General features: G+C 41.6%; 1 protein-coding gene across 1 annotated transcript in view; it reads right to left on the bottom strand.

Annotated features, from left to right (window-relative positions):
• nrg3a (neuregulin 3a) overlaps positions 1 to 16,656 on the bottom strand; it is a gene marked incomplete at both ends in the record, with an annotated part of 391,384 nt that overhangs the window by 24,250 nt on the left and 350,478 nt on the right. The window contains 2 exons of the mRNA XM_083988298.1: positions 1,674 to 1,800; positions 7,244 to 7,346. Of these exons, the coding sequence (XP_083844424.1) occupies positions 1,674 to 1,800; positions 7,244 to 7,346 (230 nt within the window). The remainder of the gene's footprint in view (positions 1 to 1,673; positions 1,801 to 7,243; positions 7,347 to 16,656) is intronic.

Raw genomic sequence — 16,656 nt, 5'->3', positions numbered from 1 at the left:
GAAACCTTAAATGAGTTGTCACGACTTCCTGTGACATTGTGATGTCAGAACAAAGCAGTCACACACACCATCCATCCAACACTTGCAGGATTTGGTTTCTCTGAGTGTTTTATTCTGAAATCTGCTCTATTTTTATTTGACCATTCAAAAGAGAGTCTTAGAGCCTATACTCTCCTCTGATTGGCTGGCTACGTTGCTATTACCAGAGCTGTTGAAGAAAGCCTGAAATGGGGATGTAAAACTACACTGAGGTAGTTTTTGGTTCTTAACACCACAAAGATATCTTCTTACTGTTTAGCACCTTAAATAAAAAACAGAAAAAGTGTAAAATAAGGGACATTTTACAAAATATTTGTTAGTATGTGTCTGATCTGGCGGTGGAATAGTTTGACATTTTGGAGAAGCTGCTCATTTGCTCAGAGAGAGAGAGAGAGCATGAGAAGATGGATACCTCCTGCACAGTAAAACACTTATTTAAATGTCCACAAACATCCACCTTGACCTTCTCGCTGTGACTCTTTAAGAATGTCACACACTGGCTCTGCATAATGTTTGGAAACAAGCTTGTGTTTGCTCTTATGCTAATGAGCAGCACAATAGGGACAAATCGGGCCAAGGACTGACGGTCAGCTGGTTCATGTTTGAATTGCAATTATCTCCAATTCATGCACCCAGGGCCTCACATACAGGACTCGATCTGTGTTGTGTGTAAATACATATGTTTATGATGGATGGACGGTCCCATGGTGTGTGTACAGTATGATACACTCGCTTTGCTTCATTGTAAATTCACACCATGCCCTGGGAGGAAACACACAATTCATTCAATAAAGCTTCTTGTCAAGCCTGTGTGTCGGTTTAGATGGGAAACTTATATAACAAGCATGTAAAAGTGGTTAAAGCTCATTTCTGCATAATAGTCATGTGCACACCTACACACACACACACACACACACACACACACACACACACACACACACACACACACACACACACACGCACATTATGCTGAGGTAATGGCAGATGTGGATTTGACTGACATTCAAATTAACGTAATGTTTTCCGAGCCAGCTACTCTGAGACGCACATCTGGGCGAGATGTGATGACAAAGAGCGCCGAGTAGATGATGAATGACACTGCTCCCAAACCACTGAGCGATTCCTCGCTCACAGGACCTGTCAGCCATCTGTCGCAAGAGGCCAGGTGGAGACAGGAATAACCTCCACACTGATTCATATGCAGCTTTAAAAAAAAAAAAAAAAAAAAAAAACTACAGGGGGTTGATGAATTCAATGATAGATGCAAATACTCTGAAGTGGGAAAGTTGTGTGCACTGTTTATGTCTGTGATTTGTGATAATCTCCCCGGGGACGCTGCTCGCAGACATCTAATTTTGGATGTTTGTTGGCTTTAGCAACCCTCCTCATAATGTTTTAAATCTGTGGTTTGTTTTTCTTGGTGGAACTGGTGCAAGTAATAAATCTTAAAAAAAAAAAAAAAATCACAAATATTAAATCCAATCCTTTTGAGACTTGTTGGTATTAAAACCACGAGGAAGTCAAACTAATGTCATCCAAGTTGTTCTCTCTGGTCATAAATACAGTCACAAACAGGCTGCATGAACATGTGTGAACATCTAAGACTTTAAAGGAAAGTTAAGAGGAGTGCTTACCTCATGCATCTGCAGGTTGTTGTTAGTGGCCCTCATCTTGGCCTCCAGGGCATTATGGGAGTTTGCAGAGTAGTTTTTCAGACTGCGGCTCTCCTTCAGATGAGCCTGGAGCTTCTCTCTGCGCCTCCTGCACAGAAAGAAAAAGAAGACGTTGCACAGTTGGAGACGATCGACAACCATCAGCTCCATCACAGGGTAATCCTCGGTTGGTCTGCAGGTTTGTAATGTCAGTGATTATCAAATAAACCAAGATGTATTACATTTTCCTTTTATTTCACCTTCCTCAGTTGCATCCTCGCTTCTTCAGACTCTAATTTACCTAATTTTAAAACTTATTTTCACTTCCTTCATTTACTGCAAATCGACATCTTCAAGATAGCAATTTCAACCTGCAACTTATGTATAATTTTTTCTCCGAATGAATCAAAACATCATTATGACATGTTAGAAAAATGAAGACTGTGATGCAGTGTTTTTCTTTCGTTATCAACTTGGATTTCAATTTAATCAGACAAATCAGAACATTACTTCAAATAAATGCATGAAGAAAAATAGTTAGGACCACTCTCAGATAGAATAATGTTTGTTCAAGGAGTTGGGATGTTACACAGAAAGTGAACGGAGTCGTCAGAGTATTCGATGCTGGAACAAGTCCAGTCCACAGCGGCTCCATTTCAGATCTTACTGCTGGTGAAGTGCAAATCGTGTGCTAAGGCTAAGTTCTTACCACAGTAAACTGGGCTACAGTCTCACCTGAGTCCTGTCTATCTCCACTGATACTATAGAAATAAAGCAGCACAGCACAGCCCAAAAAAAAGAAAATAAAAAAAGTTCTGTTGCTAATGACTTTGCTCCAGATAACAACCGAACGTCTTCAGAGGACTCGCACAGTCACACCTCTGTTGTTCTCATCAGTACATAAAAAGTCACAAAACCAGGCCAGACTGTAGAGGACAGACAGAAACACTGTGAAGACAAACAAGTCCAACTGTCTGTCTGTCTGGCTCTGGTCACAAACTTTCTGACCTCTCTGCCTCTTTAACCATCAGCCCACTTCTTAAATCCACGCTGAGTCATGTCCTTGATGACATGTCAGTCTCTCAGCCTCCTCTTAGACCACGGACCTAATATAGTGTAGCCGAGGAGAATCGCGTTCTCCCAGTCTTTGTAGCCCCGTGAGGACAAAAGAAGAAGAAGAAAGTGAGGAGCCCCCCCCCCCCCCCCCCCCCCCCCCCGACTCCCTGAGCAGCAATAAAAAAAAAAAAAAGTCTTGGGAACAATCCAACCTCCAGTTTCTGTGATCCACCTTGACTCCACTTAATCATTTCCGTTAAGACGTTTTGGAGTCGAGACTCTTCATTTCTCAAATGTGCCTTTGTGAGAACGGTTGACTCAGAATTATTTACTCCACAAGACACTGAAGGACTGAAGTCAATGACTGGCAAACTAATTAGTTTGACCCTAATCTTGCATGACTCATGACAAGAGGTCTGGAGATAATCATGTTAGAGGAAGTGGAATAATTAGACCTTGTGGAGAATAATTGTAATCTGATTCTTCTGAAAAGAGCTCTTGTGCTTTGTGTTTTTTTCTTCACACCAGTGTACATTGGGTGCACTTCATTATTACCCAGCCTCCTGCATGTGTTTTACACCGACTTGGATAAGAAAAAAAAAAAGAAGAAGAAGTGCTAAAGCTGCGGCTTCATCACGACTTGATGCTGCAGCAGCTCCGGAGGAACGCTCATTACCAGACGCAGAAGACGACGAAGCCTTTACAGCTCCTGTCTGCCAGACTCTGCTGAGTCACGGCGATGTAATGAAGTGTTTACAAACAGCCTCACAGTCGGCGCCGAGCCTTTCCACCTCTGTAGCACTTAAATTATACTTTCTTAGAGGAGGGCTGTGACACTTGGTACCCACCACTTTTGGAAAAAAAAAAGAAAAAGTGTTTACTTAATATGAAAGATCCATTATCTCGTCTAATACCTCGGCACAGCATGCTTCTTTATTTGACACTTAAACATGCAAAAGTGTGTGTTTGCTCTTTAGCATGGAAGCAAATGCAGGAGAAAAACTCATCTTAAAGGGATAGTTCAACATTGGTCATACCAGTGGATTCGTTACCTTTAATTGTCGGTGCAAGCTATTTTTAGAACGGCGGAGCAGAGCCGTGAGCTGATCAGAGCTACGCTACACAGGCTCATGGGATTTCTTGGTTTCCCTCATCAAACTCATCAAATACACAATCCAACAACTCCAAAACGCTCTGGTGGACAAGTTGTGACCTGCACATTCACATAGTTTGCACTGACAATTAAAGGTAACGAACCTACTCCTAAGACTATAGCGATTATGGCAATGGGCCAATTTGCAAAAATGTTGAACTATCCCTTTAACATCTTGCAGAGAGAAGTGGCGTCTATCCTGTTGCATCACCCACTGTTTGAACCTCACAGAAAGCTTTGCTCCGTTACCCAGAATCCAATTGTCCCGGCTTATTTAGTTCAGTTAACAAAGACGTGGACGCCGGCGTCGAAGCTTCATCCAGATAAGATCTGACTGGATTGAACAGCGTCCTGTGGCTGCAGCTCACTTACACACACACCTACAGCTCAATGCCACAGGTCAGGCTGCGCCTACTCATTTAATACCCCCCCATTTAATTAGAGTTAATTACACTACTTATCATTCTACAGGGCCTTTAAATTGTTTTGGGGGGATGTTTTATGTCTGTGTTTGATAGAGATAGGGGCAGACAGAGAGATGCTACGGGGACGCCCCTTGTTCTTATGATTAGGAATGAATGCATGTAATTATATCCAATTTGTATATCATAATTTACCTCCAAGCTTCATTCCCAATAGAAGAAGCAGTATGTCTTTCTTTTAAGGGTGTGTGTGGGTCGGGCCAGTGGATGGATGAGTGTGGACAGAGCCAAGCTTTCATTTCACCTCCTTGCACAGAACAACATGTAACCAGCCTGAGATCCTGCTATAGTGTAATAGTATAATATTTGTGATTTGTCCTACAGTAATTATGCATATGCGCTTTTTATATGTGCATTTGATTTTAATACTGTTGGTGACTGTTGGTGTCGATGACGTTGCAAATGAGGGCAAAACCTCAATGTCTATTTCGAGAATAAATAAAGGTTTGAATGAATTATGCTGGCTGCACTGAACCATAACAATAAATATTCAAAATTCTGAAGTTTTGACATTTTCTTTTTAAACAAAATAATTTAAATTACCAGAAATACACACAAAAAGTACCAAACTGTACTGATTTTAAATGTGAAATGTACCCTTCCCTATGTCGCGTAAAGTTTATTTGTAAATACTAAAATATCACTCGATATATTAAATGAATGCAGAGAGGAAGAATGTTATAAATTGTTGGAAGTTGGAGTTCACTCAATAGTCTGTTGAAGTTCAGTGTCGTGTCTTTTCTCCACATTATCAAAGTGAGGCCAATATCTGAGCTCAGGGTTCCTGCTCTCACCGTTCTGCTGATCTGGGATCAGGTCACGGAGGCAGAAGGTGTAGCAGCGACTGAAATATGAAATGAGGATCTGGGCCATACATTTTTAATTTTAAGGAAAACCAGATCAGATCTTTGAGTTTCATTTATATGTAGTAGAGAATTGTAAGAATGAATTCATATTGAGTCGTCACTTTAACCTAATTATCAATGAGGAGAGAAGAGAAGGAGAAAATGCGACGCTTTCTAAACACATTGCTCCACAAGTAGGAGATGATGAATCATTTGTGTGTCTTTCTGCTACATTTCTATCTGACTGTGTGTGTGTTTGTCTCAGTGTGGGGGAAAAAAAACAAAAAAAAACCCCTTTGACTTCATCTTCATTCAGGTCACTCAGATTTGCATGAACACTTCTTCTTTCCCGATCTGTATGCAGCTTCTCCATTGAACGCGCCGGTCCCACCGACTCAATTATGGATTCATTGAAAGCGCCTGTCCATCATGCCTTGATCCGATTATCTTGTTGTCAGGCTGCTCACTCACTCACATCATTATATTACAGAGGGAAGCCTATGGAATTACAGTGCCATCTATCACAGCCCACTGCACGGTCCATATACTGTGAATGACAGACTCGCCGCTACGCACACCGGATGTGTGAGCCATCCTGCTGAGAATACAGGATCTCTGACTGCATAGATCCTGGGGCTGGATTGTGGACTGTCCGTATTTGCAAATTAATATGCACACACAGAATTACTAGAAAAATATGCAGATATAGAGGGAGAAGGACAGAAAGGAGAGAGAGAGAGAGCAGGAGCCACATGATGTGACCTTTGGGTTATAATGGGCTATGAATATGTGTGCGCACAAAATGAGATTTACAAATTGCTGCAAATACCCAGTCTGGGATTCCTTTCAACATGTTTGATGCCTCAACATGTTCCACCGGCCGTCACCAAATTAACCCGACATGGCCCCGTCTCATAAACACTACAGCTTTTTTTTTTGCTTACTTTAGGACCCGTGGCAGTTTCACCATAAATATTATTATTAGTATTATTATCATCAAAAAGTATAAGTTAGAAACTCTGCAGTTCAGAAGGGGAAGTGAGAAATGGTGGCCTGGGATGAAATTACATGTCACTGCAGCTAATTTACCTGTCAATATATTCATGGTGGAAAAAAAAAATGTCCCAACGTGATGTCACATCGGAGCACGGCTGGAAAAATGGATGAAACACCCAAATTACAGTCCTTGAACTTTGCACCTATGTGTGTGTGTGTGTGTGTGTGTATTATGCTGGTGTTGTGTTGAATTTTGTTTCTGTATTGATTTGCGTTTCCCAACACTTTAACCTGAGGCTGAACCGTAACCAACAAAACACCTTTCAAGGGTAAAACAGACACAGTTGTGTTGTGTATGAACCAAATGCTTTTTTATAACTTATAGTCACTTCATGGCTTTTTCTTTAAGTCATTAGTATTACAGTAGCAGTAAATACACCAGAGGATAATTCCAGTTTCATAAAACCTAGGTCTTCTTTTTTTTCACAGTTTAATCCATCATTGTTATTGGTTATGAGGTCAAACTGATGGTGTAAACAAACCAACCGTTTAAACAAATTATCTGTTTATGTGCATGAGGGATTTGTTTACTGTAAAAGTCCAATACTATATGAAGTTATAAGTCACATCTACATTAATACGGTGGAAGCATCAGAGTCCACAGAGAGATGAACACAGCCTGTAGCCTGCAGAAACTGAGCTTCATAACAACAAGCTGTCAGGATTTCTTTAACCTTGTGATGTCACAATGGTCATTGTTAGCAGTTTTTGGTGTTTTTGCTACTTTTAACCTCAAATCTATCTTCTTATAAATATATAGATGTGAAGAAAACACAAGCAAAGTGTAGCCTTATGTGACTTTGAACATTTTGTTGTATGTTTATACTCTTAATCGATCGACTGATTGATTGATCGACTGATGACCAGTTACTGTTGAATGAAACTGAAACTAGCTGTCCTTTATTGTTAGTTATTCAGTATTTAAACATATACTATATGTTTGTGTGGTTGTCGTCTCACTTGTTGCGGCAGTAGAGGGCCATGCACAGGGTTCCCAGGAGGCTGATCGCCATGGCGATGGACGTGATTGACAGCACCTGTCTCTTGTACACCTCTTTGCTCTCTGTGGAGGGAAACAAAACAGAAGGGGGGGGGAGTCACATTAATATTTGAACATCATGCTCCTGGGAAATAAAGTCATAGATCACATACCAGCGTATGTGTGTGTGTGTGTGTGTGTGTGTGTGTGTGTGTCAGAGCCAGAGAGAGAGTGTGTGAGAGAGAGAGATCCCACACAGACAGAGTTAATACTAAATTAATACTATACACTGATCTCTCCATAACACAGAATTAAACATGGTTTTGAGATTTGTACTTGCCCGCTTTTAATTTCTAACATCGTTGTTTACAGCACCCAAACAGCCATTTTAAATTATCAAACAACCAGTTGCGGTTTTGCGAAAACGGCTCTCAGGGGTTTCCTCTGCTCTATCTGCCTCGCAGATTCTTTCTTGTATAAATGTAATTACTGTTGTGATAGATAAACCAAATAAAACCGGAATAAAAGAACAACTCATAATGCGTTTACAATACAACAATCGGCCATTTACAGTCCTCACACACGCCGACACCGTTCTTAGTTACCACACAGACTCAGGCTCAGTTTTATCGGCTCTACCGCGTCGAGTAATGGTCCGCTAAACACCGACCGCCTTTTGAAATGGATGCCACATGTAATGGAGCTTGAATACATGGAGACAAGAAGAGTTATGGCGCGGACGGACGTCATTAGTGGAGAAAAATGGAAGCTGTCTTGTTTGCTACAAGTAAATCATAGTTGCCTTCAGATGCATTAATAGGCGATCAATCAAAGTTTTATTCAGACCTTGGCAAAAACACACGGAGATGACACAAGGTGTTGGCCTTTCTACACCCAGTCTGAATAGGCAGATTAGAGCAACAAAAAAGAAAAACGAAGGGTTGTTAAGCAGCACTGCCCTGAAAATCACTGCACAACAACAACAACAACAACTCCTCAGATACAAAGCAACACAACTGCAGCCGCTGCGTCTTGCTCAAGGGCATCCTGACAGCAGCAGAGTGCGACTGCTTCACCACCGCATCGAGATCTTCAGGCCTGCTGGGGGAATCTCACTGCTTCATACTAATGACGCCCACACAGATATTACATAACCCGTCATACATGTAGTACATTACATACATACACAATCCCTGAAACAACAGATGTCACAGAGTCTATTAGTGCATTGTTAGCACCTCTTCTTCTTCTTCTCTCCCTCCGTCTGTGTCTAAGTTATGTTTTGGGTGGGGGGTGGGAGGGGCAGCGTTGTTTTTGATGCCGTTAATCAGCCTGACTCATCACTTCGGCTCGTTGGCTATAATTATATCATTAGAGGGAGCTGGGGGTTGTCCTACGAGAGCACACACACACATACGTACATGCACACATACATGCATGAAGTCGACTGCAGGGGAGGAGGCACAGAGATGGATAGACAGAACAGGAGGGGAAGAAGGGAAAGGGAGAGAGAGAGAGGGTGGGTGGATATAAAATGAAAGGGAGGATGAGGAAGAATCAGATAAGGAGGTGTGACGTCGTAGAGATGCAGTTACAGATTCTGATACAGAAACTGATGATGGCGCTGGATCTCTACCTGCTTCCTCTTTGTACTGGCATATCCAACAATCACCTGCTTTTATTCATGAAATAGTCGTTTACATGTTCCTTGATTAATTTAAAGGGGACATATTATGGAAATATCTGTTTTTTTAAGGGTTTTTAACGTATATTTGGTGTTGTCTTGCCTTCCGGCCCCCAAATGTGAGAATTGACAAATAAATTTGCATAATACCACCCCTACCTGGGACCAGTAGAGGGGGCGGGGCGAGAAGTGGCTGATTTGCATTTAAAGGGACAGGCACTGAAACCAGCCGTTCTGAACAGGGCTGTTTTGAGAGGATGAAAAGAGCTGTGATGTTTGATCCTTGGGGTATTATGACCGAAGGACATCATAGACATGTCTTTAAGACACCTGGGAACTATTTTAATCATGAGGAAAGAAAGGCATAATATGTCTCCTTTAATATCTTCATACGTCATTAAGGAACTGATTACTCGTTAAAAACAAATCTGAATTTAACTAAGGTAAAAAAAAAAAAAAAAAGGAAAACCAGAGAAGGCCACAGTGTCCTTCATTTTGTCATGGTCATTACCCACAATGCAACTTATTGTATAGATCTTCTTCTTGGTAAGTCTTTAAAAGCTCATGCCCCCAGAGTTTCAGTCTCTCAGGCCCAGATAACCCAGACCCAGCAGGGTTAATTCCTCACACATCTGGAACAACATACAGCTGTTCAGAGACATTAATTTAACAGAATAAAACCTTAACTTTAGGTCTATTTATTATATTTTCCCCAGATATTTTGACAGCACCTCTCAGGTATCATGTGTGATCTCCATAACAACTCAAACAAACTCAATTCAATCTGTAAAAACTCTTCACCCTTCAGGCTCTGGGAGCTTTATTAGAAACTTTATACAGAAACACTGTGTTGTTGTTGTTAATATTTTAACATGATGGGTAACAGTGGAAAAAACTCTCCATTCGCTCACGTCCTGCTGACACCATGTTTGTTTTATAAGCTCCGGTATCGGTGCTGATACCGATCAGTGTATCAGAGCAGACTGTCGGCCCGAGAAAAAAAAAACGACGACATCAGTTGATTCAGCAGCTCCACGGCCTCTGTGATGCAGACGGCAACAAAAACACAAACTATTTATGCCTCACCAAACCTACACAAGCCTTAAACATATGTAATATGTTCAAAATGTACTTTGCAACACCATCACAGTTCACCAGCAGCTTCAGAAACACTTGAATCAACACCAATAATTGGACAATTACATGAATAAGCAAATGAACACTTGTCCTTCACTAAGTGCACAGAGATATAAGTTCATAAAGTTTAGTATAGACGTGCTTCCTGCTCAGTCTGTGGTCCCTCAGATGTATTTTTACCAAGGTCAAGTCTGTGCTGCAGCCTCGCTCCGACCCTCCCACCCCCTCCTGTGGACACACCTCCTGTTTGCACACACACACACACACACACAAACACACCCGCTTCATGTGAATAAATCATTCGGCTGCAGAGAGGGAAAACGTGTTCATGTTCCATCTGTGGGGCCGCGAGGTCGCGTCTTCCATTTACTTCCACTGCTAACCCCCCATCCCCGGCCGCCGGGCGCTTATTTACAGCAGCATTAGAGTAAAATATGAATCATATTTCTCTATAAAGGTGCTGTAGCGGCAGCGATATAAAAGTGTTGCAGTGACCTTTTTGTACTTTTTGTGATCCTGTACACTCAGAGTGTGTTTACAGCAGCCATGTTTCCATACAGGTGAGGTGGACAGAAAGAGAAATCAGTGTGATGGAGTAAGTGGCGAAATGCCCTTCAAGCAGCCTTATAAATAAAGACTAAAGCCTTTTCGGACTTTATTGCCTTTAGTGAGCTATTTATGACTTATATTGCTTGACATAATAACCAAACGCATAAAAATGTGAGTCACTGAAGTGCTGATACACACTGAGTATCTCTTTGAGTATCTCTATATCCCCGATAAAAAGAGGAAGGGACCTGTAATCATCCATGTGTCAAATATACAATGAATTTAAAAAAAAAAAAAGCTGAATGCTGCAAATTTACCAGAGGAAGACTCAGAGATTCTCTGACATTGTTATTTCCTTTCCATCTTTCCATCTTTGCAAAGTGTAGACAAGTTTCCTTCCTTCCTTTTTTTGTTGCTAATTTGTGACTTTTTAAATGTCAGAAAACAACCAAGTTTTTTCTTATAACTTTGCAACTTAAACTTTAATTAAAGTGGCATCATGCAGATTTTTTGGAGTTTGGTTGCTTGTGTCTGCAGGTTAACAAATAAATGCCACAATTCAGTGGAAGTGAATGGACAATGTAAGTATCCAGGGTAGTTAGAGTATAATGCAACACATGAACAACCCTCAGCATAAAACATGTAGGCTCATAATGTTTATATTATCATACAATATATATATATATATTGGCTGCACACTCTGCAAAATCATCCCAAAATCTCCTGTGCATTAATTAACGTCAGCACCTTGGCAACATCAGGACGTGTGAGATCTGACTCTGTATTTAATTTGTCAGGTTCGTCACTCAAGGACTTTTTATTTAATGATTCGGACATATGGATGAGTCAGTGGGCAGCTGGCAGGCACCGACACTGTCAAGGTCTGTTGGAGGCATTAAGTTATACTTTGATTAAATTGTCTTGTATCTGTGCAATTACGAATTTAACAATGATTTTTATTCCGAGGGCAGAGACGTTTAAATGTTGGAACGGGTTCAACGTTATCACAGGAGTTTGATGGAACGATGGTGAAGGACTAACAAGGTCGGTTTTTACAGACTGCTTTGCAAACACACACACTAAGACACACACTAAGACACACAGACACACACAAACACACACACACACACACACACTGTGGTCAGTTTGAATCTTAATCACAGCTAAGCATATTTCTAAATCAATATGGATTCAAGTTCTGTCCACATCTGCAGCCTGCAGACGGATCAGATGTCATCAACCTGAGGCTCAGTTCACTGCTGCTGCTGCTGCTGGAAAATAACCCCCACCTCCTCCACCCCCCACCACCCTACTACCCCCACGACCCCCACCACTGAGTCAGATTTCATGTTTTAAAAAATCACACACATCCGCTTCTCATATCTGATGTTCGTTGCCATGACCCGAAGTTATACTGACGATTGAATCTAAAACTCATCAGTCATCCAGTAATTATCAAATGGGAAATGCAGCATTAATGTAAAGGAGAACGCATGATCATGATGTCATAATGTGATAAAAGCTTTCACAACAGATCTTCATTAGTTTCCTGGAGCCTTTGGGGGAAATCGAAAGAAGAGACTAAATTAAGATTCTTTATTTTCGTGTCATTTGGTTTTATTCAGTGAATCATATTACTGCAAAGTATTCAGTAGCTCATCGAGTTTGTCTTACATTCAATATTGATTTTTATCAAGCTCTTCTTTTCTATCTTATAGTGCACAAACACTAACACAACAGTGCGTTAGAGAGATAAGTTCTGGATTCGACTGCATTGTGAAACGCTGATGATTAAAAGCCGGAGTTTCCTCAGGCTCGCTAGCTCCTCCTGTGTGAAAACTGCTCCACACCTGGATTGGACCATGCAGGTTTTTCATGAACTAGCAGCTCTATAACTACACTACTATATCTCTGCTCCATCTGCAGCATCAGCAGCAGCTGAGATTGATTGACAGGAGGGGGATGAACACGAGGGATGACATAACAAGTGCGGCGAGATCACAGGGACGGGATTCTCCAGCGACCGCCTGGCAGAGCCCCGAGCCTCCGACTCTTCATGTGTGGAGCTGTGGCTGCTGAGGGAGGCGAGAAAAACATAAAAAAATGAATAAAACTCTTTATTTATGCAGGTCTGCTGTGCTAGAGTAAGCATGCTCTCTCGGCTGGTCACGGTCTTTTCCGTTATTACTCAGATGGCTTTGTTCACCCATTTACATACTGAATATATTTGGGTGACTGGAGCTTTTGTTTCTGCTTGGTAATTTTCTTTTTACATATTTTCTCTCCTGCCTCATAGAGAAGATGTTATCCACACCTTCATTTCCTTCTCAGGCCATAATAACTTGTTATTTGCAGGTATTAGCCCATCTCCCTGCATGCCGCTCGGTCACGGAGCTGCTCTTCTCCGTATCGCACATCGAAACCTTTTAACGCCTTGATTCTCCTCCAGGTTTCTGGTCATCTGAGGTAAAACTGAACTGCAGCTGTGGTTGGCTGCTCTGTGCTCTGGGCTGAAAAACTCAAAACACGGGCCAAGTCTTTGCTGTCGTGGCCGCTACACGCTGCACAACCACTTCCCTCCTACTATAATAACACAACTGCTGTGATAATGGGAGCATCAAAGGCTATTATCCTCATTTTCTACCATTTTTTCTTTTTCCTGTACCGGGCCGAATTGGCGTTTGTTGACCGTGCCATTAAAGTTACACAGTGTTACAGTCGATTTATACTGTATTTTGCTTTATGCATAAGGGAACTTTACTTCTTTTTCTTTTTTTTTTTCCTGGTTTGCTTTAACAACCTGTACTCAAAAGTTTGAGTGGTGGTAATTGCAAAGTTCTCTGTGAAAGTGGACTGTCAACTGTGTTTCTAACAGCGGATTATTTGTCAGAAGAAATCTACATGATTCCAAAGTGCATTCATAGGAAATGTTAGAAAACTAGAAATAAGAAAAAAGAAAAAGAAACAGAAACCATGAGGCGGTTTGAAAAGTGAAAATGAAAAAGAGAAGTGATCTCTGCAAAGACACCTGAGTGACTGCTGCCTCCAACCCTCCATCTCCCATCTCTCACCTCAGGCCTAATATTTTGCAGTCACGAAGCATTTCACTAAGTTGCCAAAGTCGAAATGAAAAAAAAAGAAAACTTTTTCCACACGGTGCCTCCACATATAAAAGACAGTTGGATTACATAAATGTCACTACGGCACCTATGACTACCACCCAGCGTCATTCAGCTTTGCTCTAACTGACTCCTTTTTCAGCACAGAAACACCTCAGACCAGAAGTTGAGAATCAACACGACTTCAAATCCATTTGGTCGACCCCCCCCCCCCCTCAAGCCTCAACACTTTTTTGCTCCGACATCGATTTACAACCAGGTGTAACATCCTCTGGTCCAAGCTCAATGATCTCTGACAGAAAGGAAATATTGATGCCCACATGACAGACTGATTGACCAGATACAGGAGATACCAAAGCAATATAAAACATTTATAAAAACAGAGTCAGGAAGTCGGGGTGTGAGAACTCTTGAATATATTCTGTGTTTAATAAAAACCCCGGTGGTGGGTGATGTACTGGGTGGACAGAGATCAACCTTCACACACTTCTAATTTTAACCTCAGAAACTCACTCTGTTGGAGCAGGAAGTGGTGGTCCAGCCTCTGTAATTATGCAAAGGATCATGGGTAGTATTTTGTTTGAACTGACTAGTGTTTGCACACACAGCATGTCTGGTTATCTATTAGGTAAAACTGTCAGGTCTGATTCCATCCAGTCCAAGTCTTCTGCTTTTAAAATCGACTCTAATGTTCAGCTTTTTAAATTGTGAATCAAACGTTGTCAATATTTGAAATTCAAACTGTTAATTGAATGAGGTCATAGTTATGTATTTGTGTATTTAAATGTGTTAAAAGTCTAATATTCCTCCCTCCTTTGCACTATGGCAAGTGTGAGGGGTCAAAGCTGAAGGCTTATCCTTTTCCTCTGTTTTCTCAGATTAACATGATGGCTGTAACCCATCTTGATCTGGTTGGTATATTAACATTACTATCATCCTCAATAACAAAGGCCCAAACTATTGAAAATAAGTTGAATTAAGCCAGAATTATTCTTGGCCAAATGTTGAGTCCACCTGGTACTCTCCTCACTAAAGCCTTTATAAAATCTATACAGTATGCTTTGTGTTATTCTCATCCACTCTGGTACAGCTGTCGTCAAGGAGTTGCTGCTTTCAGTGGCATCTCTATACTTAGAATTGTCATTCCATCTAAACAAGAGGATAAAAATGTATTTTTTTTTATTTTGGTTCATATTGCTGACACTGGAGTTATCTTCTCTGAGGTCTTGACTATCCATTGAGACCAAAATTATACATATTGACCTGATAACTGTGGAGCTGTTTAGGAACCTCACCTCCAAAAACCCTATACGGATTATACAGATTAATATAATCTACAATCAGATTATCTAACCTCTCCTTAAACTGTTCTGATCTTATAAGTAATCGTATAACATTGTTGATGTGATGAAGATCGGATGTTCATGTTTGTGTTTCTTGAAAGGAGAATCAGTGCTGCAGCTTCAGTTAGCTCACTTGAAGTGAGGAGCTAAAAACCAGCTGCGTAGCCATTCGCTATAAAAGGCTGTTTCACTGACGCAAGTGTTTCTGACTGAAATTGCATCTGTGTGTGTGGATGACAAGGTTTCCTCCCTGTAATGACACGCCATCAGCTGCTATTATCAGAGATAGGAAGCCCCAACAGCTCAAGATGTTCAAACCTCACATTACTGAACTTTAAATTACAGGCCTTCAAGATGATGTCTTCTTGCATTTTCTTTTTTTGTTTTCCTTCCACAAGTGGCCCATTCAGTACAGTATATATTTACCTAATTGTATAAATAACGGCAGTGGGTAATAGAGGAGTCTTAGTGAATCAGTATCCACTTCTTGCTGGGAGTGTGGGAGGCGCTTATCTATCTGTGTCGTGCTTAACACAATGCCGGGGGAAGACACTGGCAGGACTAGAGACATTAGCCAGGCAAAGAAAATGTGGCAGCCTGAAAACAACGTTGCAGAGGCATAAAACCTCTCGCTGAATATAAATGGAGGGGGAAAAAAAACCTGCGAGATAGCTGTGTGGAAAAGATCATCTGTCACTGCCAAGTTTGTATAGTCTCAGCAAGTTTCCTGAAGAAAGCTTTTGTTCGTTTGACTGCGAATGCAGCAGCAGCAGCAGCAGCAGCAGCGGCGGTGGTGGTGGGGCAGAGGAAGAGGAGGAGGAGGAGGAAGAAGAAGAAGAAGCATGGCACTGCTTGTACTTGTGAAATTTCACTTTGAGAATGCAGAAGGAGAAATGTCAAACCAGGGAAAACAGAGGGAGGACAGGCCATTTTCCTAGATGATCCATTGCTTTTCCAACCTGTCCATGTGGAAAGGGACCAAATTATAGGGACAGAGAGAGAGAGAGGGTGTGTGTGTGTGTGTGTGTGTGTGTGTGTGTGTGTGGGGGGGGGGGTGATGGAGGGAGGGAGGGGGCGCTGGTCGACAACGAGCCTCCGTGTCGGTAACTAGTGCTCCTCAGCTGTGATACCTGACACAGCCTGGCAGAGCAGAGCCAGAAAACAGAGGGAGAGGGACAGGAGCTCTGGCAACGAGTGGCATCCAACCCAGCACACACACACACACACACACACACACACACACACACACGCACACACACAGCCTTGCAGGCATGTGCACGGAAAAACGCAACAACAACACACACACACACACACACACACACACACAATCACTGGAAGAATCTCATCTAACTCACATAAGGAGAAACTAAGGACTTTGGGAACACACTTTTGAACATGTGCCATGCAATGTGCGCACACACACACACACACACACACACACACACAGACACACATATATACACACACACAGACACAGACACACATATACACACACATACACACACAGACACACATATATACACACACACACGCACTAATGAGGAGAGCATTTGGAAACAGTG

Source organism: Trachurus trachurus (assembly GCF_905171665.1).
Source record: "Trachurus trachurus genome assembly, chromosome: 15".
In the NCBI taxonomy this organism is placed as follows: domain Eukaryota; kingdom Metazoa; phylum Chordata; class Actinopteri; order Carangiformes; family Carangidae; genus Trachurus; species Trachurus trachurus.
This window is presented reverse-complemented; position numbering and strand designations above follow the sequence as displayed.